The sequence below is a fragment of the Petromyzon marinus genome, chromosome 50 (genome assembly GCF_048934315.1).
Source record: "Petromyzon marinus isolate PM22_M1 ecotype Great Lakes invasive population chromosome 50, UKy_Petmar_22M1.pri1.0, whole genome shotgun sequence".
NCBI classification, from domain to species: Eukaryota; Metazoa; Chordata; class Hyperoartia; order Petromyzontiformes; family Petromyzontidae; genus Petromyzon; species Petromyzon marinus.
In genome coordinates this window covers 3,556,073-3,580,242 of record NC_133716.1, presented here as the reverse complement: position 1 = coordinate 3,580,242, position 24,170 = coordinate 3,556,073, and the positions used below count along the sequence as shown (strand labels likewise).

Sequence of the window (24,170 nt, the reverse complement as noted above, 5' to 3'; positions counted from 1 at the left end):
CTTGAGTTGGGCAGATGGGTAATGGTCTACATTTGAGTCGTAAAATCTGTATAATTTTTGCCATCCATTTACGGTTTACTTTGACCAAAAGAATTGTAATGAGTTTTAATATCCCATATGACAGCACCATTGCGTATTAAAATATATTAAAATTGATAGCCGATCTAAAACGAATCAATAGCCCATATAAACATACTATCCAACTGCGGTAGATTATTTCTTTAAACAGAGGTTTGCTGTGGGTTGAGAATGCCATGGATATTTTTTTCACTAAAACGAAGTGAAATGCAGGTCAAGATACGAGTAATGTACATTACCAGTGCTCCCAGTTTATCAGGAAGAGGCTTCTGATAAAGTTTGTATGCCATTTATAAATTTTAAATAAAGCTGCTGTAGTTGGCATGAAATGTGCCTTTACATGCTAAATTACTCAGAAAGCACAAGTCGAAAAAATTTGCTTAAATATTTTCATGGGTTCAACTTGTAACTCGCGGCCTAGGCTCAACAACATGAATGTGAAACGTGTAAAATCACATTAATGAAATAGTCGGGGTTTGTTCGTACGTTCCTTGTGTGTACAATATTATTTTGTTTCAGTTCCCATGGTTGCGGCATCCCTCCTTCAAAATGTCTAAAAAACATTTCCCAAATATCTTCTCTATTCCATCCTCCAACGTACTAGTTTCAGTGCAACGTTGAGCTAATTTGCCTTCGGCAAAACTGGACTGGCAATCTTGGGGTCACCGGTTCGATTGACCTCCCGGAGCAATATTTGAAAGAAAGGGGCGAGTTTCTTAAATCCTCTCGCCTCTACCACTCGGCACTTGCTCGGCAGGTGGCATGTGGTGGGGTAAAGTGCGGGCACTCCCATCTCTACCAAGACATCTGGCTAGCGTGGAAGCATAGGCCAAAATTACCCTTCTGAGGGGACCTCTAGCAAAGGCCCTTCCGCGAAGTACCGTACTTTCTTGACACAAGCTTGCCGCGTCGCGAGTTGGCGGTAATGGTTGTCGCGTATCGGTCCCTCCCGCAGGTGGTGCAGCGCTCGACGCCGGCCCGTCCCGTCGCTCCCCCCACCCCCGCCATCCCACCGGCCGCCACCCCGCCGCGCCAGCCCGCCCCTCCGCGGCAGCCGGCACCTCCGCGGCAGCCGGCCACGCCACGGCAAGCGATCGCCCCGCCGCTGGCCCCCCCTCCTCCTCGGCAGGTCGCGCCCCCTCCTCGGCAGCCCGCACCGCTGAGGCCGGCCACGCCGCCGCGGCAGCAGGTGCCCCCAAGGCAACCGGCGCCGCTGCGCCAGCCCGCCCCGAGTGTGGCCCGTCAACCGGCGCCGCCGAGGCAACCGGGCCCGCCAAGGCAGGCTGCGCCGATCCGGCAAGCTGCGCCGATCCGGCAGCCTGCTCCGGGACCCCGGCAACCTGTGCCGCCCCGACAAGGCGTCCCACCAATAAGGCATCCAGCCCCGCTGATACAGACTCATCCTAACTTCCAGCCTGTACAGGTTAGCGCTGTGTGTGGGTGGTGTAGGCGAGTATGTGTGTACAGGGAGCTGTGTGTGTGTATGTGTGTGTGCAGACACAAGCGCCGTGGTGACGTCGCCGCCACTTCGTGGCAAATTGCGGCTGTTATTGTTGCAGGGTAGCTGTGTATGTGTGAGTGACAGGTGTCTGTGTGGTGCAGTTGTGTATTTACATGGTAGTTATGTGTGTGTATCTGTGTGTCTAAAATGTATTGTGATCTGTGTGTACAACTCGTTCTGTGTGTGAACATGTGTATTTGTTATTGTGTGTACAGGTTTGTTGTATGTGTGCGTGTCCTGCTTTTCATGTGCTTTTGTGTTGGCCACTCCTAGTATGTGTATATTATATATCCATGTTATAATTTGCAAGAGAATGTGATTCATTTTACAACACTGTCGATGAGATGATATTTTAAGTAATATAACAAAGTTAGTAAGAAACTCAAGTCCTGAAGGGATAATGAACTCTTCATTTGAGAACCTTTGAGTTCTCCATACGAATAGGGGAGGGTGACGGGGGGCTGGTCGTGGTCCCAAACAGGTCTCACCAACTACTGTGTGAAACCTGATGCTGGCTTTTGTACTGTAAGTAGCTGGGCAGATGCAGCATTGCATTAAGAGGCAACGCGTGTTATCGCGCTAATGGTATGGGATGCGCATTACATAACAGATCATACCCATTATTATTATGACGCTTGTTTATCCAAGAAAGCCTCACTGAGTCTCAATAATTTTTCAGGAGGGTCTAGCGAGGTGTTTCACAGTAGAGGGTGATGTTGCTGTTGTGTAATTCCATTGGAGTGATTTTTTCTGCTAATTTTTTTTCGTTTGGGATGTTCAATACCATATGCTGCTTAAACCTTAGGAGACACACTAGCGAGCCCAGAGGAAACCCATAGGAGAACACGGGGGAAGAGAATGGACTAAAACGCCTTTACAGGAAGGCACCCGAGTCCGGAACCAAACTGAAGACCCTTATTGTAAGGCACAGTGTAACCACTACGATGCCATGGAATGTGAAATAGACACAGCAGCAGTAATAAAATAATAATGTACAGTTTTAAGGCGCATTTCATCATGTGGATTATTGTGCTTTTGACTGAACCAAAAGCCAAGATTTTTCGGTTAGACTATAAAATCTCACACAAAGCTTGATGTCCTTTCATGATTTCTGTTAAAATAGAAAGAATGAAAGGCAGGTGGCTTCTCAGATGCGGAAAGGGTTGAGGTCATCGCACTGGATTCACCTCCCATTAAGCTTTTTGAAAGCTGTGCGGTGGGTTCTTATTAGCGGTTTCGAGTGCCCTTGCAGGTCACCGTGAAGGGAAGGGGGGGATGCACATGTGCATCAGCAAGTACATTGATGGGCTGGAGCGGCAGCCTACGTTTAGTTTCCCCACACCTCCGATTAGCATGGTTGGCTATGTACGGTGCGAAAGAAGTTCAACGTACATAGCCGAGTAGTATTTGCCTTTTGTCAAACCATATGTTGTCTATTATGTTTTCATCACGTATAAAAGTGTAGAGATGTTGGGGTGGAGCAGTGGCGCAGTGGTTAGCACACTGCTGCGAACCTGGCGACATGAGTTCGATTCCCAGCCACGGCTAACATCAGAGGCGAGTGATATCCAAACTGTTTCTATCTCGCCCAGTTCTCCTTTGTTTTGTTTGTTTTCTCTTTATAATTCTAGTGAAGCAAATCACAATTGCAATGTGGACTATCCTGGTCTCTCGAGTTCTCACCAGGTTAAATATAATAAGCTTCAAACACATTCCCGCATTGACCAGCATGGACAATTTTGATCAACTAGCCCCCCATGATTGGTGTGGGAAAGCCTTCATTTGGGATTGGGGTGCCACGGTGGCAAGATGTAAACTACCTCGCCTGGTATGCAGGAGGTTGTGGGTTCGATCCCGACTCTGCGTATATATTGGCTGGGGCGTCTCGCATTGACATGCTAATCTCTCTCGTATTTACATTTACGTTCAAATTCCTTCTCTAGCTCCGACCACTTACCCTTGTGTTGGGCCCACCAAAATCCTATATAGACTCTTGTTGCAGCGGCTCTTTATCCTACGTCAGCAGTTCTCCTGCTGTGTTTGTTTCACCTGATGACGGTTGCTTGTGTTGCGATCTAAACGCCGTGATCTATTCATTTTCTATCTACGTGACTTTATCGAAAGAACCAAAGCGTATGGATTGGGAGTTTGCATGTTCTCCCCCTGGTGACGTGGATTTCTCTCTGGGTCCTCCGTTTATTCCTTTTACATTTAGAAACATGCGTTTTAGAGTATTTACCTGATATACATTTCCACATGATGAGCCATTTCATTGAGCGATAATTTGTGGCCAGGTGACTTCTGAAAAAGAGTTTCATAGCTCAGGCGGCCTAACCTGGTAAAATAAAAATGGTTTAGTTTTAGTTTTCGATTCATCGTAAATTATTATTGTAGATACATTACAGTATTGGTCATCGAAGAAGTGTTTTGTTATTCAGGTTCTGGAGCCACAGTTCTGATTCATAATTGATATGTGGGTTTGGTCCCCACGTACTGTTCTCTGTTCATCAGTAGTATGGAGCGCTGGTGTAATAACCGCATGAGTCACAGGTTTATTGTATATTTTCTTGACATGTCACCTACGTCAAGCATAGAGAAGAAGTGAGTCAGCTTCTGCAGGACTCCATGAGCCGCGTCTGCACTGTTTGGGGTGATGACTCGTCACCATGATATTCTGCTTTCAGGGAATATTTCAGTGACTCATTTGCTAAGCTCTTGGATAGTGTGTAAGGAAACAGGTCTTGTAAGTGTTTTCAAGTAAGTGATGACCAGTGCTTGTTTAACGCATCTCTGACAATGGTATATCACAAATCGGCAAGCGCACGTGCTGATAAGCAATCTGAACTTCACATTGGGTTTTTCACTCTGCAATAACACTGATGTTTGGGAAGTTTAATATTACATTAAGTGGTTCTGACTGATAATAACAGTGATGTAATGTGTTCGTTACTGTAAGTCTTGCTCTTCCTGTTTAGCTGTTTTTTTAAAAAGCATTGTCATTACAAATGTGCATTACACTGTTATGACTCAAGCTGGGACTGGTTACTTTTGGGTTATGTTATTACTACACATGCCTCGAATAGTTCTCCCAGTACGAACACTCTTACCCTGGCCGATAAAAGTATTTTAAATCTTCTATGCCTTATGTCTTTGTTTTTATACATTTTCGATAATGATCTACGGGCTCCCAGATTTTATACGGTGTGCACTTGCCAATAATAAGCCCCACTCGGCAGATTAGACCTGGAAGGTTGAAACTGGCCCAGCGTTTGTATGTTTAAACACATTTTGTTGAACGTTAATATTGGTATGGAAATCCAAGAGGCTGATTATTGTTTTACTTTTTGAAATTCGGAGATCGAATAGACTTTTAAGCTATAATATTTTCAGTTGCAAGACAATAATTTGTCGTGACGCTACAACTAGGACCGAAATTGACTTCATTACATCGTATATTGGTAAACATCACTCTTTTATCATTACTGCCATGGCTACTGTCCACATCAACTTCACTCATTGATTCCGACACCCATGTTGAGGACTGTCTACCAGACCGACCGTTTTGTCTCGCCCACATTGTGTTTAATCACTACACTGCAAGTCACAACAACATACTCAACCACCCACACACTCGCCACACTGTAAGTCACGGTGACTATTTCTGCTTCTTCCTAAGCACTTGCTCCACTTTGGAATTCCCTCCCATAGTTAATCTTCCCAAGCTTGTATTACCTTGCCCATTGCAAGGAGAAACTTGTTAACTATTGATCTGTTGAAAGTTTGATTGTGTTGATTGTTGCTGACTGCTTGATGTTTTGGCCGTCTGGGGCTTTGTTCGGCAACTCTGTTTAAAATAAAATATAACGATTAAACTTGGGTGGTGCATCTTACGGAGGATCAGGTTTGCTTCGTGGGGTTAATAACATGGCCCACACCCTTATTTTACTTGTTCCTTTCCCTCTACACAGAGAACATTTGTATCACAACCGAACTCGATGTGTTCCATTAGCTGGATGCTAAACGTCTATGCTTGTGGTAATAATAAGTGGGTTGCTTGCCAGCACCAAATGTTCCGTGTGTTTTTTCATGTTCATGCTTCTCACCACAATACTTTGGACACGTGGACAACATTTTTTTATTTGGAATGATCAGATTGACAAATGCGCGAGGGGGGGGGGTTCCTCTGACATCATGAGCACTCGAAACATAATTTTGGGAGGATTTAAATCGTATTCTTGGTTCTTTCGGTAAAGTCACGTAGAAGTGAAATAATTTAATTGGTTTACCAGTATTATTTTATTATTTCCCTTCTACGTGACTTTACCGAAAGAACCAAGAATATGAATTCCTGCAGTCACGAAAGCTTTAAATCGAAAAAGATTTAAATCGTGTCATTCATTGAGTGATTCACATCAGCTGCAGCTTTAAAGACAGCTTTCCGCACCACCGATTAGCACGGTTGGCTACATACGGTGCAAAAGAAGTTCACCATATGTACAGCCATTTGTTTTTATACCGAACATTTGTTGTGCTGTAATAACCTAATGCATGTGTAACGTTCGGCATAAGATATAACATTAAGATTGAGGTTTATGTGCTGTAGAGTTACCGGGTGTTTTGCTAGTGGCAGCCACAGTATTCAGGACACCTTACTGAAAGAAATACATGTTTTCTATGCCTTTATCCTTTAATGAAACAACTGATTTCTTGGGTTTCGTAATGGGACGTGTCGAAGAGGAGATCCACCGAGGAGATGGAGCGATAAACCCATTCTTGTGCAGGTACTAGGTGGATTATTAGATCGCAGGATCGAGAGAGACTTTGCTGGCTTGGGGAGACATTCATCCAGCAGTGGATTGACTGGCTGATGATGATCTTGATGATAATGTCTTGGGTGACTAAAATGTTTGTCGGCTATGGTGGCACTAACCTGTAACTCAGCACTAATGGGTTCATGAACCTGTATGTGCTGACCTTGAGAGTTATCCCAGCACAGGGTGCAGGGTGACCCATTTATAGATAACCCCACTGATTTTAAAGACCATATGATTTCTCTGCAGCTGATTGAATATTGTGAAAGATATAGCTCCTCCGTGCCTTACAGAGGAGAGTGTAATAAGAATGAATTTGTGTATTACATGTATGTATGTTGAACTTCTATCACACCGTACCTAGCCACATGCTAATCGGAGGTGCGTATTGAGACGTCTGAATGCTTTGAAATGAACATCGGTGTAGTCTGGGCATTCCAGTTTTCTCCCACATGCATAAGACGCCTTGAAAAGGAATTGGATAAAGATCCCAATGCGGGACTTTACTGAAAATAAGTGTATTGAGAGTGAGGCTTTCCCAGACAGACAAACTGCACAAATACCATTTTTAAACATTAACAGAAGGAGATAACACAGTTGCATTTCAGGGTTGTTTCAGGAGTCTGGTCACTCACCACACCTATAGTCCGGCGTACCGCTGCGTTACGTAAACGCGTCAAGAGAACTGAAAACTGATCGCGCGAAGCTGTGGCGCGCTCGTAACCGTTACTTGCGGCTCCATCCTGTGTGTACGCGGCGCTAGCAGCAGCACCAGCCGGCCGGACCGAGGGGCCCCAGTGTGCCTGCCGGCGTGGGCAGCGCCGTGGTGGCGAGCGCCGTGTCCAGTCAGCCGGCCTCGCAGACGCAGCTCATGTCGCAGCCCATGGTGTCGCTCACGCCGCTCAATATCCAAGCCTTGCCGCAGCCGGTGCCGTCTGTCGCCACACCGCCAGCGTCCAAGGTGAGGCGGCTTGCCCCCCCCACCTCGGGGCCCCTCCGTTTGCCGTGATTATGTTGTACTTGCCGACTATGGACCACAGTGAGAATCCTCACAATTTGCCGGAGTTGCGATTCAATTAGAGAAATGTTTTTTGGACTGTAATCTCACCCTCATCCAAACTCTGCCCTGGTGGGTGGTCGCTCATTCTCCTTGGCTGCTCCAAAAGCCTGGAATAATTCCCTCCATATAGGTAGGTGATATGCAAAATTCTAATTGTAACTGTGTAGTAATAGAGAATACATTTAGTGCTTGGCTGTGCACGAATCGGAAGAGATGAGGAAATTCAGTCTTGGAAATCACTGTGAATTTGGAGTTCCCTCTAAATGTCTTTTACCAAGTTCTTATAACCTTGCTCAATTTTAAGACATACTTTCATTCTTATGTTTTACATCTTTAGGCTGGCTGTTTGGTGCTGGGCGTTTGTCATTTTTTTTGGGCCTGTAATCCGGAACCGTGATTATTGAAACAAAAAAAACAGAGCTCTGTTCTGCCCGTGTTTTGTGTGTGTTTTGCTTGTATCGCAGGTGCCCCTAGCACTATACAGACTCCCGATATAAATGACATGCCATACAAAACAGAGATTACTTCACATTAATAACACTTGGGGCCAGATTTATATCTCAATGAAATCGGCAAAAAACATGACTCGCTGTTGGTATTGAGGAGACACTGGAACATGTTATCATTACGTCTGACTTAGAGGAAGCATGGTTCATCACATAAGTTGTGCCCAGAGTGCAGTCGGACAACTTTGCATATGAACATGTTCCCTGTCAAACATTGCATAACCTGTTAATCCTGTATCTTTCATTTCAAGCTCGCTTCTCACGCTTGTTTTTCACATGGCGCTCGGTGCTTGCTCACGTCATTGCTGGAGGAAGGGTCCGAGCTCTAGAGAGCCCCGTCAGAGGGCCTTCAGCCTACTCTTCCATGCCAGCCAGGCATCCTGGAAGACGTGGAGCACCCACACTTTACCTCACCACGTGCTACCTTCAGATCGGCTGATCTTGGTGAACCCATATATACTGCTGCTGCTGCTGGGTGGACAGAGGCAGAGGGATATTTAAGAGAGCTGCTCCATCGATAATTGTTTTTTTTACCCTTTTATCTGGCAACAAAATGACACCTTTTTTACAAGGAGTCATGTTTGCATTGACCACAATACCTGCAGTCGGAATGCAAACAAAAAACATAACTCTGATGATGTATGCACTGTCCTTGAAATTGATTGGTCCACACCCGAGACAGCTTTCATAACTCTGATAATATACATTATTGTGGTCAATGCAAACATGACTCCTTGTTAAAAAGGTGTCAGTTTGTTGCCAGATAAAAGGGTAAAAAACCAATTATCATATTTTGCTACTGGCAAAGGATGTTCCAATGGAGCTGCCCCATCATTTCATCTGCCCCTCCGGGAGATTAAATTGAACCGGCGACCTTTGGATTACAAGTCCAGCGTGTTAACCAATTTACAGCACCGCAGTTCCCACAGCATAAGAGCCCTGTTGTTAAGCGTGTGGCTTTCCCCTTAACGATCTCGCTTTCGCCCCGTGGTACCAATTGGGCAGGCGCAGCGCAAAGGCGTCAAGAGGAAAGCAGACACCACCACGCCGGTGCCCTTGGCGCTGGCAGACAGCGAAGAGCCCACGCCGCCCAGGGTGCTGGCGCGACGCGAGAGTGCGCGCCCCGCCAAGATGCTGCACAAAGACCTCCCCGACTCGCAACAGGTGCAGGCGGCTGCTGCTGCTGCTGCTCCCCAGCAGGTGGTTGCGGTGCAGCAGCAGCAGCAGCAGCAGGCGGCTTCCACGAAAACCATGACAATGACCACCACCACCACGCCAACAGCGACGGTGGCCACCGTCACCAACGCGACGCCGCAGCAGACGCCGCAGCAGCCGGGGCACGGCAGACGCGTGCGGCAGATGTCGGAACAGCTCAAGCACTGCAGCTCCATCATCAAGGTGGGAGAAGGGGGGATGCGTGTAGGGCAGTAAGGACTGGGCCGACGTTGACCACGCTTGCTGTCAACGACGTTGATGCCACCTTTGCGCGACCTCGATGTTCAAATGACCCCCGATGTCAGACACCCGCTTAGTTGACGCCAGGACCGCACTGTGTCGCTGAGCAGTTGCCGGTGTAGGCCAAGAGATATCAGCCTCGTGAAGGCGTACCGGCTGAGCATCTCGAACGTGCACGGTTAGTTCCCTTGAGGCATTGGGCCAAAAGTTATTTAACGATACCACATGGGGCTGCTTATGCTAACCATTATTTCCTTGAATTTTGTTTTATGTCTGGATCAGAAACATGTCTGATAACAAGGTCAGCATGGTATCTTCTTTTTAGCAGAAAAATTTAGTTAAAAGAAGGGTACCTCTTTTTCGTTTGATAGAAAAATCACATGATATGAAACACACAACGGAGTATGGCATGGCATATGAAGTGTGTATGGGAAACATATGGTGTATATGTCTGCCTGTGGTGGACAATTCCCTCGGTTGGACACTAGTAGTATATTTCAGCCCAGGTGGTACCAAGCAAGCCACATGCCTCATGGGCCCATGGGCTTGAGTGGGTTAGGAGTAAAATTTGCCTTACTTTCATGCCTCATTGAGTGTCAAAGGCACTTAGTTTTGAGAAAGTAATGTGGCAGTGTCTCTGTTAGTAGTCTAACACAAATCGGAAATTTTTAAACAAACACGAGTGTTAAAAATCCACTCTGAGTGTGCATTACACGACGGTCAACATTGTTCCCAGTTAATCCATCGGCGACGCATTTGTTTAACGACAAAAAAGTCGTCTCTTTCGCAGTCTTTATTATTCCAATTAGATTTCTCACCACAGTAGGCCATTGTTGTTGAGCTGCACGCCTACATGCAAAAGGTTTAGCCTAAGTCTCTAAATTGCCAGGGGTTGGCTTTTCGTGGACGATTGCCGAGCTTTAAACATTCCTTGGCTGAAATGCAGAGTGGTCCGTTTATAGATACCCCCGCTCAAATAATGGGGAAATACAATGGAGAAAGTAACATTTTGTCTTTAAAAGCATCTGCATGTCTGTCACCAATCTCAATGCACTCGCTAAATCTTTGAACACTTGACCGATATGCTTTATCTAACAGCTCGTCTGATTCGCGAACAACATTCTAATCATTAAGAGGGATCGTTCGAAGTCGATAGGCTAACTGTAAACGGATCCACTTGTATAGAGAATCTCATTGACCCAACGTTTCCACAGTGGAACGCATGGCACGAGGTTAGTGACGGTCGATATTCCCTATGGACCGTGTTTTGCTCTGCAGGAAATGCTTGCGAAGAAGCATGCGGCATACGCGTGGCCCTTTTACAAGCCGGTCGACGCTGAGTCCCTCGGCCTTCACGACTACCACGACATTATCAAGCACCCCATGGACCTGAGCACCATTAAGGTAAGCGCAGGTGGGACCCTGTCGCAGGCACGTAGCTATAATAATGGCCAGCGCGCACCTTTATCACAGGGATGCTGCCGCGGTGTGATGGTCATCACGCTGGACTTGGATTCCAGAGGTCGCCGGTTTGATTCCGTTTTCCGGCGAGGCGGTTAAAATCTGGGCACGTTTCTTTTAATCCTCACCGCTCCTGTTTGCCCAGTATTTTAAATGGGCACAACACGGTGAAGTGGCAGGTTGCGTGTGGTAGGGTATAATGTAGGTATTTTTACCACCTGTGCCTAGATGTCTGGCCAGTGTGGAAGAGTAGGCCAAAGCCACCTTTTTGGAGGGTAGGTGCTTTCTTGAGTACTCTCTAATGGAGACAAGCTTGAGATGTTGTTTATTTGTGGCTCTAACAAAAATCCAATGTTGTCACAAGTTGTAAATCTGTTATTGAATGGGAGTAAGGAAAGTGTGCGCGCGCACTTTGTAAATCTAAAGCTCGTCCAAATGCCATCGGTATTTTGTCATGAATCGACCCTTCATCCGCGGGCGATGCCAAACAAAGCCATTCCTTTTGCTCCTCGCCAAGGTTACACATCCTCTGCAATTTTAACAAGAGCCGGCTATTGTGCAGCTGTGTCACCGCCAAATCCGCATCGCCCATAATCGGCGATTAGGAGGGGATCCAGGATTTACGTGAGGGCACGAGGCTGCGGATGTGATGGGGGGGGAACTCTCTCCACAGCCGATGCGGTTGACACATTTGGTAATTTATTGAGATAGGCTTAGCTAAAGTTACTGCTTTTTAACAATGGGTTTTTTTTTCTGTGTGTGTGGGCATTGATGGGGGCTCTGGATGGGTGCAAGGGGCTGGTAACCTCTCCAGCTTCAATTAATTACCAGAAAACCACGGGAAAAATATCCAGCTAAACTTGTGGGGCACAGGTGGTGCATAGGCCAGTCATCTTAGTCAGTCGACCCATGGCACCTGGGTCTGTCCCGTGACCTACCAGCGGAAGTTCGACACTTCACGTGGCCTTAACGTGCACACAGCCTGGCACAAGCGCCGTGATGACGTCCACCGCCACTTCGTGGCGAATGGTGGTTATTGTTGTTGGGCATTGATGGCTAGAAATCTGGTAGCAAGTGAGAGTCTTTCTGCTGAGGCTCAAATCCAGAGTTTTGACAGCTGGCTTAATGCATTGCCCTCCTACAAATACGTGCATTTGGGACACCCCTCTCCACAGGCCAACCAGCCACTGGCTGCAAAGTGTTTAAAATGTCACGTGGTGAGTCTCATCTTAAAATGCAACAAAACGATCGAGCCACTCGTCTGCTATGCGAGCTGCAAATTTTGCTGGAAATTATCTAGAAGATATGCATTTAAAATGTCGATCATATGTAGCTGTGATGCTACATTGGCAGAAATTGTGCAAAATTGTGTTCCAAGCTGCAAATCATGCTCCGCTGATGAGAGCTATTTTATTGCAAGAATGGTTGGTGAGATGTACCAGAAATATTATATTATGAATGCTGCCACCAATCAATAGTTTAAGACTAAATTACAGACATTATATTCAGATAGCGTATTAATGACTCGTGAAGTGAACACAAAACAAGAGTTAGCCTCAAGTTTACATTTTCAGTTTAGTGCATTTTCGTTTGTTCTGTGTATTGTATACACTGTTTGTATTTCAACATTGTATTCTGCTCTGCAATCACACTTCCTTACTGAGTAATTAAATACCCCCACGTGTTCCGGCACCCGCGAGATGTACCGCTTCACGGGAGGCTTGGGGGTCCATACTCTTTGGTTCTATTGGGTAAAGTCACGTAGGTGAAAATAAAATAACAAAAACTCATGACGTTTCGGCCACAACACAAGCGGCCTTCATCAGGTGAAGGGACGAGACTGTCTGGAGGACATCACCTGATGGAGGCCGCTTGTGTTGCGGCCGAAACGTCGTGATTTTTTGTTATTTTATTTTCACCTACGTGACTTTACCCAATAGAACCAAAGAGTGGATCCTAGCAGTCGCGAAAGCTTTAAATCTAGAAAAGGCTTAGGGGTGTCGACGATGACGCGTTGCGATTTGTTCCCGCAAATGCCCCTGTGCTCAGGTGAAGCTGGACAATCGGGAATATGCCGCGGCCCACGAATTTGCAGACGACATGAGGCTCATGTTCTCCAACTGCTACAAGTACAACCCCCCTGACCACGAGGTGGTGGCTATGGCGCGCAAGCTGCAGGTAACGGCCCACCTCCCACTCTCGGCCCGGCACGCCGTGTCTTGTGTAGTCGCGGATTATCTGTTGGTTTTTAAAAGAATGTTTAATTGAATCGGCAGTGCTTATCCAAACGGACAACATTGGAAAGATAGTGATTTTATATTCTTAGCTCTTTCGGTAAAGTCACGTTGAAGGGAAACAATAAAATAATAAAATATATATAAAACAATAAAAATTCTCACGACGTTTCGACCATAACACAAACGGTCGTCATCAGGTGACGACCATTTGTGTTATGGTCGAAACGTCGTGAGAATTTTCAGGTGACGACCGTTTGTGTTATGGTCGAAACGTCGTGAGAATTTTTATTGTTTTATATATTTTATTATTTTATTGTTTCCCTTCAACGTGACTTTACCGAAAGAGCTAAGAATATGAATTACTGCAGTCACGAAAGCTTTAAATCAAAATATAGTGATTTTATGTTTCTATATTTGCAATGATAAATAGCATTCCCCTCTCTTCGCTATCTATGAATACATGTGTACAATCAACATCTAGTGTACAAGAGGGTTCTAATAATAATGGTCCTTCATGAAAATGAAATGCCTGTGACAAATGATAACTTATCATTTACCATCATTATATTGATAGACCCTTTAAGCTCACATTGAACCATGTTTAACGTGAGGATGCAAGCGCACAACACTCTACAAGCAATAATATATGATGCCTCACAATATATGACTCATCCCTTTATGTAATATGATGTTAAATTTTGAGTATAACGTCTTGCAAGAGCTTATAGGGTGTGTTATGATACCAAAGACATCGTCTTGGCTGGGTCTCTGGGACCCAGGGCTGCGTCCTCACGTTAATCTCAAATGTTTGCTCGCAGGACGTGTTTGAGATGCGCTTCGCTAAGATGCCCGATGAGCCGGTGGTGGTCGCCCAGCCTCCTCCTCCTCCTGCTGCTCCTGCTCCTGCTGCTGCTCCTGCTGCTGCTCCTGCTGCTGCTCCTGCTGCTGCCCCTGCTGCCGCTCCTGCTGCTCCTGCTCCTGTGGCACCCGCCGCCGCCGCGACTGCCGCCCCCACGGCCGCCCCTCCGCCGCCTGCCCCCGAGGTCGTGGTGCCCTCGTCCAGCGAGAGCAGCAGCCCCAGCACCTCGGAGAGCGACAGCTCGGACGAGTCCGAGAAGGAGAGAGCCAATCGGCTCGCCGAGCTGCAGGAGCAGGTGCTGTAACAATGTTATCTCTTAACTGCTTTTTCCATTGCACGGCCGAGCCTCGGCGGGCCCTTGCCCGTGCCAGCCCGGCGCGGTTCAAGAAGGCGCCAGGTTCGTTTTTTTTTTACTGCGCGAGTTGACGTTGCGCGCACCGAAGACGACGCGTGGTCGTACTGACTGACGTCGCACACAATGAACGCGTGATTAGCCCCAGCTCTAGACCTGCTTCGACCCCAGTTGGATTCAGGTGTCTTTTTTTTGATTCCGAATATAACCGATGGAAAAGGAACCGTACAGCGGTTGTGGCAGTGGAAATAGGGTGTGTGTGTCGGTGTGTTGTGATCACTTGGGGAGCTGTGGCCTAGTGGTTATTTCTTAAATTTTATCCTGATCCACCTACAATTATTGCCCTCTTCATACGGAAAGCATCATGTCGTGTCCCCCCAAGAATCACTTCGTTTTGTTCAGTGAACGCGTACTCAACTTTTGTTTGCCCGATGACATCTTGCTTTAGCCTGACTTTGCAGCCTCCTGTCCCAAGTTGTTGTGAACAAAGATAATAACTCGACAAACGCCACGCGCCGTGTTACGTCATCTCGCCCGCGTGGCTGAGGGTGTAGTATTTTCAACCCGTCGTCCCGAGTCGCGGCCATGAGTGTAGCATTCTCGGTAAATTAATTATTTTGAGGACGATCGCGCGTCGCTGGAAAGCACGCGACTCGCTTGATTTCTCCTGCCGGTTGTGCGATCGTCACGAAGTGTTTTGTACCCACGATGCAGCATTCACCGTCATCTTTAAATGTTAAATCACCTCTGTCTTGTGACAGCTGAAGGCACTGCACGAGCAGCTGGCCTCGCTGTCCCAGGCGCCCATCTCCAAGCCCAAGAAGAAGAAGGAGAAGAAAGAGAAGAAGAAGAAAGAGAAGGATCGCGAGCGCACGGAGAAACCCCGCAGGAAGGAGGAGGGCGCTGAAGAGGACGACAAGAAGCTTAAGCTGCAGAAGAACAAGCCCCTGGGTCAGCCGAAGAAGCCAGCGGCAAAGCCCAACAGCAACAGTGGCAAGTAAGGCCCTCGATTTGGTGCACTGCCGTGCTTCCTGCGCAGGTGCCTCTGTGTGTGCGTGTGCGCATTGTGATCGCCGTCGGGGTCTGTCACGGTGCCCTGCCAGCGAGCCCTTCCGCGCTTCGGGTGATGGACTCGAAAACTCACCTAGCTTGGCACAAGTGCTGTGGTGGAGTCATCGGCACTCGGTGGCGAATGACGACTGTGGTTGTTGTATTAGGGGATGGAGAAGCGGCAGTCCAGTGGTTAGTGCGCTGCCCTACAAACCTGTCGACCCAAGGTTGATTCCCGCCCACTCGTAACTGACATCACTGATCAATATCTCTACTGGGCTTGAGCTTCCTGTAGGTCGACGCAACCTTAAATGAGTACCTGCTGGGGTATGTAAACGTTAGCACTATGGTGATGAAGTTGGCCAGGTGTGGGTGCTGGCCAGGGCATAGGAGTGTAATTTATTGGGCATGTTGTGTATCAATAGTGTTTTGGAATGTTATATTATTATTAATGTTAGGTGCGTGCTCGGAATTCTACTGAGGAAGATTTAAGCATGGAGTGGAGACCTTACACAAATTATTTGGGTCTTTCGGTAAAGTCACGTAGATAGGTATAAATTAATAAAAAGAATACATGTAAAATAAAAACTACGACATTTCGATCACAACACAAGCGATCGTCATCAGGAGGAAAGAGGGAGAAAGCTGCTGAATGCAGACTGTTTTATAGGGTGTAGTCCTCGGGTCATAAACGAAGTGGGCGGGGTGAGTGATGTTAATGTGAGAAATGAGCATGTTAATGTGAGACCGGAGAGCGGCATCCGCGACAAGTGCGTGGGTGGCTATGTTAATGTGATAAATTAGCGTGTTAATGTGATAGATTAGCGTGTTAATGTGAGGGGTTAGCATGTTAATGTGAGAGATTATCGTGTTAATGTGAGATCGCATGAGCCACCGCGACGTAGAGGTCGGCGTCCGGAGGTGGCCACGTTGGCGCGAGATATTCAACCTGTTAATGTGAAATCGGAGAGCCGAAGCCACGGGGAAAAAATAAATTTTTTACATCGGAACGTGGCAGGATGGGAACATCAGAGCCAGTTATGACTTAAATAACGTCTTCCCAATGATTGCTGAGTTTTTACCTATCTCGTTTGAAATTGTTTTTGTATATATGGATGGCTTCATGAACAAATCTTTGTTGAAAGCCACTGGGCTTATAAAGTACCTTCGTCTTAGAGAAATCAATTTCGTATGAGCCCACCGCATTAGAACAATGATCAGCCACGGCTGAGGTATTGGTCCTACCGTATTTCAGATCTGCCTTATGTTCACGAACACGGTCCGAGACATGTCGCTTAATTTCCCCAATGTAATTGCTGCCGCAGACACAGCTTAGATTGTAGACACGCCAGGGTATTGCCTATCAGGGATCCTGCCCTTCACAGATGGGATCAGATCACGAATTTTATGTACTGTGTTAAATCGAGCCTGGATCTTGTGTTTGCTCAAGATTTTTGAAATATTTTTGGTGACCCCTGCTATGTATGGCAAGGTGATGGTTTTGATTGGGTCCTCAGATGGTTCTTTCTCAACGGTTGGGGTGGTAGCTTTACGGATTGTATGGTCCGGATATCCATTTATCTTGAGAGTTTGGTGCACGTGTTTCAGTTCACTGGCTAGGTGACGATGAAATTTAGATTTAAAGCTTTCGTGACTGCAAGGATTCATCTTCTTTGGTTCTTTCGGTAAAGTCACGAATAAAATAATAAAATAACACAACAAAATTATCTCTGAGAATTTTATTGTGTTATTTTATTATTTTATTCTCGTTCTACGTGACTTTACCGAAATAACCAAAGTAGGTGACGATGGTTGGAGATGCATCGAGCTCTATGGTGTAGAGTTTTGATGAGGGAATTCTTCTGGGATGGATGGTGGTGGAAGTCAGGTTTTAGGTAGGCATCCGTATGTGTGGCTTTCCTGTAGACTGTCCCATTGAGCCATCTGGTCTCTTTTTGAATAGAACATCCAAAAATAGTAACTTGCCATCCTTTTCCACCTCCATGGTGAATTTGATGGCTGGGTGTATGGAATTAATGTGGTTGAGGAATTGGTTCAGAGCTGGTCAGCCATGTGGCAAGATGACGAACGTGTCATCTACGTACCTCTTCCACAAGGACGGACGTAGAGTGATATACGTCATATTGGCCATTCAAAAATGTAAGTGAGCTTGGGTAGAACATGTCATGGAGAAGGAATGATGGCCTGTGGGCGAGAATAACGACATACGTAGGTGCCTGGATAATTGCTGCCTCGCAGGAGCGCGAGGAATGACAACAGCTTTTGGGTGGCTTTCATCCGTCAGTGGATCAATGATGGCTGATGATGATGGTGACGAGACAAATTACAATGAAACTGCTGCCCCCTCCTCCGCCCGCACTGTCACAGGCCTCCAAAGAAGCTCAAGTCTGGCGCTCTGCAGTTTGAATCCGAGGAGGAGGCGCCCCTGAGCGAAGATGCCGGCGGTGTTGGCGTCGGCAGCGGCGTCATCAGCGGCGGCGTCATCGGCGCCGTCGCCGCCATTGGCGCCGGCGGCGTGGAGGACTCGCAGCCCATGACCTACGACGAGAAGCGGCAGCTGAGCCTGGACATCAACAAGCTGCCGGGCGACAAGCTGGGCCGCGTGGTGCACATCATCCAGGCGCGCGAGCCCTCGCTGCGCGAGTCCAACCCGGACGAGATCGAGATCGACTTCGAGACGCTCAAGCCGTCGACGCTGCGCGAGCTCGAGCGATACGTCGTGTCGTGCCTGCGCAAGAAGCAGCCCAAGCCCTTCTGTGCGTCTCTCCTTTATTCGCGCGGAACACGGATCCCCCCCCCCCCCCCCCCCCCCCGTGGTTAGGTTTGGAAGCGGCAGTGGGGAACTTGCAGGCTCCTTTGGCCCGGATTTGGCTCGCACACGGCCTGCGGTCGGTCACAGGGGGGCGCACCGCTTGGAAGCAGACGTGTTTACGCGTCTGTCACCGAGAGCGTCATTAATGAAGCTTCGTGCTCACGTCAGGGTGGAGCGGTGGCTGCGCGGTGGTTAAGCGCACTGCTCTGTAGACCCAATGACCTGACATGGATAGGTACTGGTCTACAGCCCAGGGACAAACAGCATATGTGCCTGTCTGTATTTAGTTTGTTATCCTTCACGCGCACCTCCGATTAGCGTGGTTGGCTTCGTGCGATGTGAAATACGTTCAACATATATACTCAACAGCTTTTTATATCTTTGTGTGGCGTCCGTCTTAAAGCCAATGGCATGGGGCTTTGTAAGACTTGAAAAATGTGGCTATGCAAAAAAAAAAGTTAATATTGATTTTTTTTAACCTGGTGTATTGGTGATTTTTAAACATATATTTCAAGTTCGGCCTGATTTCTTGTCATTTGCAGCAAAAAAACGTAAGCGGAGAGATTCCGATGACAAGAAGGATGCAGACAAGCGGTTACTGGACCCGAGTGGGCACTTCATGAAAAAACCCCAAAAAGGTATCTGGCCAAGCATCACTTTTTGAAGTGAAGAATGCCTTAGAGAAATTGTACATTTAACCATTTGCATATTTAGCTAGTGGATAATTCTACACGATGAGTACGGAATCGATTTGTATCATTTTCTTCCAGATAATAACACTGAAGGTTGCCACGATAACATTTTCACACCGTGCCATACAATATCAGTTTGCGGGGTATGACGGTATTCACGATACCAACTGTGGTCTGTCGCGACAGTTCTAGTTTGAGTCGTTAACAATTCCACGCGGTCCACCAGCCCTTATCCTCTACAGCGCTGGATGGCAGGCGCGGTGTGCGTACGTACGAGCCGAGCTCACGCGCGCTGGCATGCGTGTGTGCTTGCTTGCGTTCGAGCCTAGCCTCACGCGTGTTGGCGTGCGTGCGTGCGAGTCGATCTCACGCGTGCTGGCGTGCCCGTGCGCTTTTCTCCACCGGCAGAGCGGAGGGACCCCAGCGCGGAGGGAGTCGGCGCCCCTCGGCTCAGCGGCAGCTCGAGCAGCTCGTCGGGCTCAGAGAGCAGCAGCGAGAGCACCAGCTCTTCGGAGAGCGACTCCGAGACAGGTCACTGCGACGGCCTCACTCGCAGCGGAATGACGTTTCTCCTCCGAGGGGCGTGACGATTCAATCGGTTCAATCACCTCGGTGGTACACATGGTGTTTGCGCACCGCTCTCTTGTTATCCTTCCCCCTGCACCAACGATTAGCACGGTTGGCTACGTACGGTGCGAAAGAAGTTCAACATACATACGTAGGGCAAGGCGATCGCCTAGGCGCGCTGTGTTTGGCAGACGAGTGTAGTCTGCCAGTAGCGGGGAGGGGATGATGTTGCTGTGTGGTTTTACCAATTAACCTTTGCACAGCGGGTTCCTTCTATTCTTTGGCAAATTTGGACCTTGACGCAAACTCTTGATTGCCAGGTTTGTAGTGCAGTGTGTGCGAGCTGCTAGGCTGCGACTTTAGAATCTTGAAGATTTACCGCGTCATCGTAAAGAATGTGAATTGTTCTAATCAGAGTTTCTCCGCTTTTTTTTTACCCTGTGAAAGATTGACGGTAGGGGAAGGAGGGTGGAATTGTTGCCCTAAATTGTGAGGCTTAGGACTTTTTTTCTGTACCTTCATTTGCCACCTCGTTTTATTCAAAGTTCATTTGATATATAAACATTCCTGGAACCCAAAAACATCGTCATTGAGTCTGTGTACTCTTTGGTTCGTTCGGTAAAGTCACGTAGAAAGAAAATAAATGTAATAATAGAATACGATGTTTCGATTGCAAAACAAGCAATCGTCATCAGGTAGAACTAAATTTGAGAGACAAAACACAGACACGGAGACACACAGACACACAAGCAGAGAGAGACAACACAGAGACACACAGAGACCCAATGCCTCTGTGTTTCGGGAGAGAGGGGGGTGGGGGGCAGAGAGAGAGAGATGGGTCTGCTGGAGCAGAGAAATTAGCATGTCAATGAGAGAGCTGTGTTGAAATCCACCTCGAAGCGGCCGGGGGAGAGAAAGTCCCAGCAAGTCTGGTGAATTTTAGAGTGTGTTGTGTGGAAATCCACCCCGACGTGGCCGGGAGAGAGAAAGAGCAAATGGACCTATGAGAGCCTGGTAAATTTTAGAGAGAGAAATAGGCAGTTTGAGAAAAAAACTTAGCAATTTTTTGTAAATGCAATGCAACGCAGAGAATCGGCCAACATACAGTTAACACATAACCTGGTTGATTACGTTCTCCAGAGATTGCTAAATGAGATGTTAAGTGCGAAATTTGACAAACAGAGACACAGAGAGAGAGAGAAAACAAACGTACATCCTCCCCGTAGAGGTGGTTCAAACTTGAAATCAAGTTCAAACTTGAAATCAAGTTTGAATCTGTGTATTGAAATAAAAGCTTCACGTAAAATAAAGCAAAGTGAAAAAAATATAACAACCTGTGGATTATATCCTTAGCTCTTTCGGTAAAGTCACGTTGAAGGGAAACAATAAAATAATAAAATATATATAAAAACAATAAAAATTCTCATGACGTTTCGATCATAACGCAAACGTCGTGAGAATTTTTTTTGTTTTATATATATTATTATTTTATTGTTTCCCTTCAACGTGACTTTACCGAAAGAGCTAAGAATATGAATTACTGCAGTCACGAAAGCTTTAAATAAAAATTTAACCTGTGGATTAATTTAAGAAAACCGTTTTGGAAATTAAGAAAACCGTTTTTGGATATTGTGCAACTGAGATGTTTGATTTTAAGCTTTGAATCAAGGAGGATTTTGTTGTGGAGAACAGCTTGTTATATAAATGCTTTACTTATTTTAACTATGATCCCCTGTCTCTCTCTGCTTCAACAGAAATGACTGCCAAGGTAATGCCGGCCATACAGGCAGGTGGCGTCGACCTGGATATGATGCAGGTGAACCACATGGCCGTGAGTAGACGAACTGAAGCAACACACAGTGACATTATTACTGACAAAGGAAGCCTGGTCGGAGGGCTCGCAGGCAACGGCGCTGATCTCTCACTCTTCAGATCCTGGCTTCGAATCCAGGTTTTAGCCACTGCCCATTATTAAACCGCATTGTCGAGTGCAAGTGAGTTTATGGTCTCGGCACGGTCACCCAATGACTGCGCTAAAAACACATCTGTCACATGAAATTTGGTTCTGCGCACTTAATTGTTTCAAAATTTGAAGCTCTGGGAATTTAAACATGTTTCACTGTCACGCGAAGAGCATTACTCTGTGTGGCAGGGTACGTGATGGAAAAGTTGCTGCACTGTGTACTGAAGGAATCTCAAGAGCTTGTTGAGAATATAAATAACAAGATAAATAAACAAGACAATGCGCCTCCCTCCCGATCTTATTCGGTGATGGGGTTACCATGGCGGTGGAGCAGTACACACACGGAGTTAACCGTCGCGGCCTTGCGTTCGTGCGTGCATTCCAGGATTTGAAGGCGTGCGATCCATCTCCCGAGGCGGGTCCCCAGATGCAGTCGCTGCTGCCCAACGTGTGCTGCCTGGAGGGGCTGTCCAGCTTCAGCAAGTCGGTCATCCAGCAGCCGCTGCCATCGCCGCTCGCTGACGCCATGCCCTCGGGTACTGTGCGCGGATGAGCCCAGCGGTGTGGAAAGCCTGCGTGCCGGGACGGGAGGCATCAATCCCCTCTGTATCAAATGCTATGGCAGAGTAACAACAATAGTTGACTCTCCTCATCACTTGTATGCGGCTTATCCGGCCTGCGGATTAACCGTGCTTCATTGGTCTGTGGCAATGCAATGGAAACTCTTGTTATCTGGTAAATAATGCTCGCACCTGGATTCATTGGGGCTAGAGCCTATCCAGTTCTATGTAATGTCTGGCATAGGGCACATAATAAATCAATTGTCATTTACTGAATGTTAAAAAAATAATCACTAAAATCAATAAGTTCATTAGCTTGTGTATCAACCGTGACAAACATTTGTAATGATTAATATGTCGAACGTGTGGTGTCGGGGCTGCAGTGCACTCCCGCTGTCGTCGTTTGCGCAGCGTGTGTGGTAACTCTTTTGTGTGGCACTACCTCGCAGGTTTTCCTGGGGTGCTGTCACACCAGCCGGAGGCCGATGCTCCGATGACCATGAAGCAACATCTGCAGCAGCAACAGCAGCAGCAGCAGCAACAGCAGCAGCAACAACAGCAGCAGCAGCAGAAAGTATATGGGCAGTCGCTGCCACAACCTTCAGAACAGCAGCTCCTTTCACCGGGCAACATCATCCAGCCCACACAGCTTTTCCCGCACTCACTGTTGCAGCAGCAGCAGCAGCAGATGCAGCAGCAGCAGCCTCCGCAAATGCAGCCGCAGCAGCAGTTCATGTTCCCCACCTTTGCTTCGTTGCCACATCACCACATGCAGAACTCTTCTCAGCAGCAGCAGCAGCAACAGCAGCAGCAGCAGGCGAGAGTGCAAGCGATGATGCAGGAGATGTCATTCCACGCTCAGAGCCACGCTCACCATGGCTTCCACCAGTCCATGCCGTCACCGCACCAGACCCCTCTGCAGTCGCCACCGCAGCAGAGAGCCCTGCCGCACCTGTCGCCGCAACAGCAGCAGCAGCATGGAGTGGGTAGACCATCAGCCCCGCACAGCACGCAGGTGCCAGCGCATCATCACATGGGGCGGCCGCCTTCACCGCAGCATCACATGCTGCACTCTCTGCCTCCTCCTCCTTCGCAGCAGCAGCACCATCACCAGCAGCAGCAACAGCACCACCACCAGCAGCAGCAGCACCTCCACGTGATGCATCGACCTCACCTGTCCCCGCAGCACGGCTCGCCGCCGGAACTCTCGCCGCAGTACCCTTCCCCGCAGGCACAGCCGCGCATGCAGCAGTCGCCGATTTCACAGCAGCAGCAGCAGTCACGCGTCACCCCCTCGCCACAGCAGCAGCAACAGCTTCAGCATCAAAACGCCGTTGTGCAGCAACAGCGAGGGCAGCTGCAGCAGCAACAGCAGCAGCAGCCGCCACAGAACGTTTACTCGCGCATGCAGCAGCAGTCGCCTCAGCAGCAACAGCAGCAGGGGCGGCCCATGCAGCAGCAGCAGCAGAGTGGTCGAACTCCTGCACAGTACCAGCTGCCGCCACAAGCAGCTGCTCAGCACCTGCATGGGATGGCTGGGCGAGGGGTCGGTGTTAAACCGCCGCCTCAACAGCAGCAGCCTCAGCAGCAGCATCAGCAGCACCCTTCACCGATGTCGCCTCCTCAGCCTTCGCCACCAGCCTGGGCTCAGCGCTCTCCACAGCAGAGGTCGCAGCAGCAGCAACAGCAGCAGCAGCAGCACCAGCAAATACCACCTTCCCCGCAGCAACAGCAGCAGCAGCATTTCCAGCAGCCGCCGGTGTCGTCAGCGCTGCGTTCGGTGCAGTCGCCGCCGCCTCCGCCGCAGCCGGTGTCGGCGGCTGCGCAGTTTGCTGCTCCTGGTCAGAGGCAGCTCCTCCACCAGCCCAGGGCGCAGCAGGTCATCCAGCACCACCAGACGGGGCCGCACCAGCCGCAGACTGCCAGCAAGCCAGCCCACCCGGTGTCCGTGGCTGGTGCGTGTGTTGGATGACGGCGTGTGATGAAACGTGGAGGCACCCGTGGCGAGATTTCGATTAGCGAGTTTTAGCGAGGGTTGAACGCGTTAATGCGTTGGCTCTGTCTGTCTGGCTGTTGGTAGCGGGGGGCGGGGGGGGTGGCACTGGTTGAGAGTTCTTGATAACTCTCGTAACAGTCACCCTTTACAAACCGAAATTCTGTGTAAAGTTGCGTTCCTGTTTGTTAG

At 48.1% G+C, this 24,170-nt stretch overlaps 1 protein-coding gene across 9 annotated transcripts in view; it reads left to right on the top strand.

Moving 5' to 3' along the window:
• LOC116953123 (uncharacterized) overlaps positions 1–24,170 on the top strand; it is a 47,564-nt gene that overhangs the window by 12,496 nt on the left and 10,898 nt on the right. For 3 of the 9 annotated variants that reach the window (XM_076074760.1, XM_032972986.2, XM_076074761.1), the window contains exons 6-18: positions 1,034–1,501; positions 7,154–7,351; positions 8,962–9,354; positions 10,690–10,815; positions 12,922–13,050; positions 13,928–14,263; positions 15,082–15,317; positions 17,759–18,147; positions 18,746–18,841; positions 19,304–19,426; positions 21,217–21,293; positions 21,811–21,961; positions 22,435–23,940. In XM_076074760.1, coding sequence (XP_075930875.1) covers positions 1,034–1,501; positions 7,154–7,351; positions 8,962–9,354; positions 10,690–10,815; positions 12,922–13,050; positions 13,928–14,263; positions 15,082–15,317; positions 17,759–18,147; positions 18,746–18,841; positions 19,304–19,426; positions 21,217–21,293; positions 21,811–21,961; positions 22,435–23,940 — 4,228 coding nt within the window. The remainder of the gene's footprint in view (positions 1–1,033; positions 1,502–7,153; positions 7,352–8,961; positions 9,355–10,689; positions 10,816–12,921; positions 13,051–13,927; positions 14,264–15,081; positions 15,318–17,758; positions 18,148–18,745; positions 18,842–19,303; positions 19,427–21,216; positions 21,294–21,810; positions 21,962–22,434; positions 23,941–24,170) is intronic. The other 6 variants (XM_076074767.1, XM_076074766.1, XM_076074764.1 and 3 more) reach the window with 6 other exon arrangements.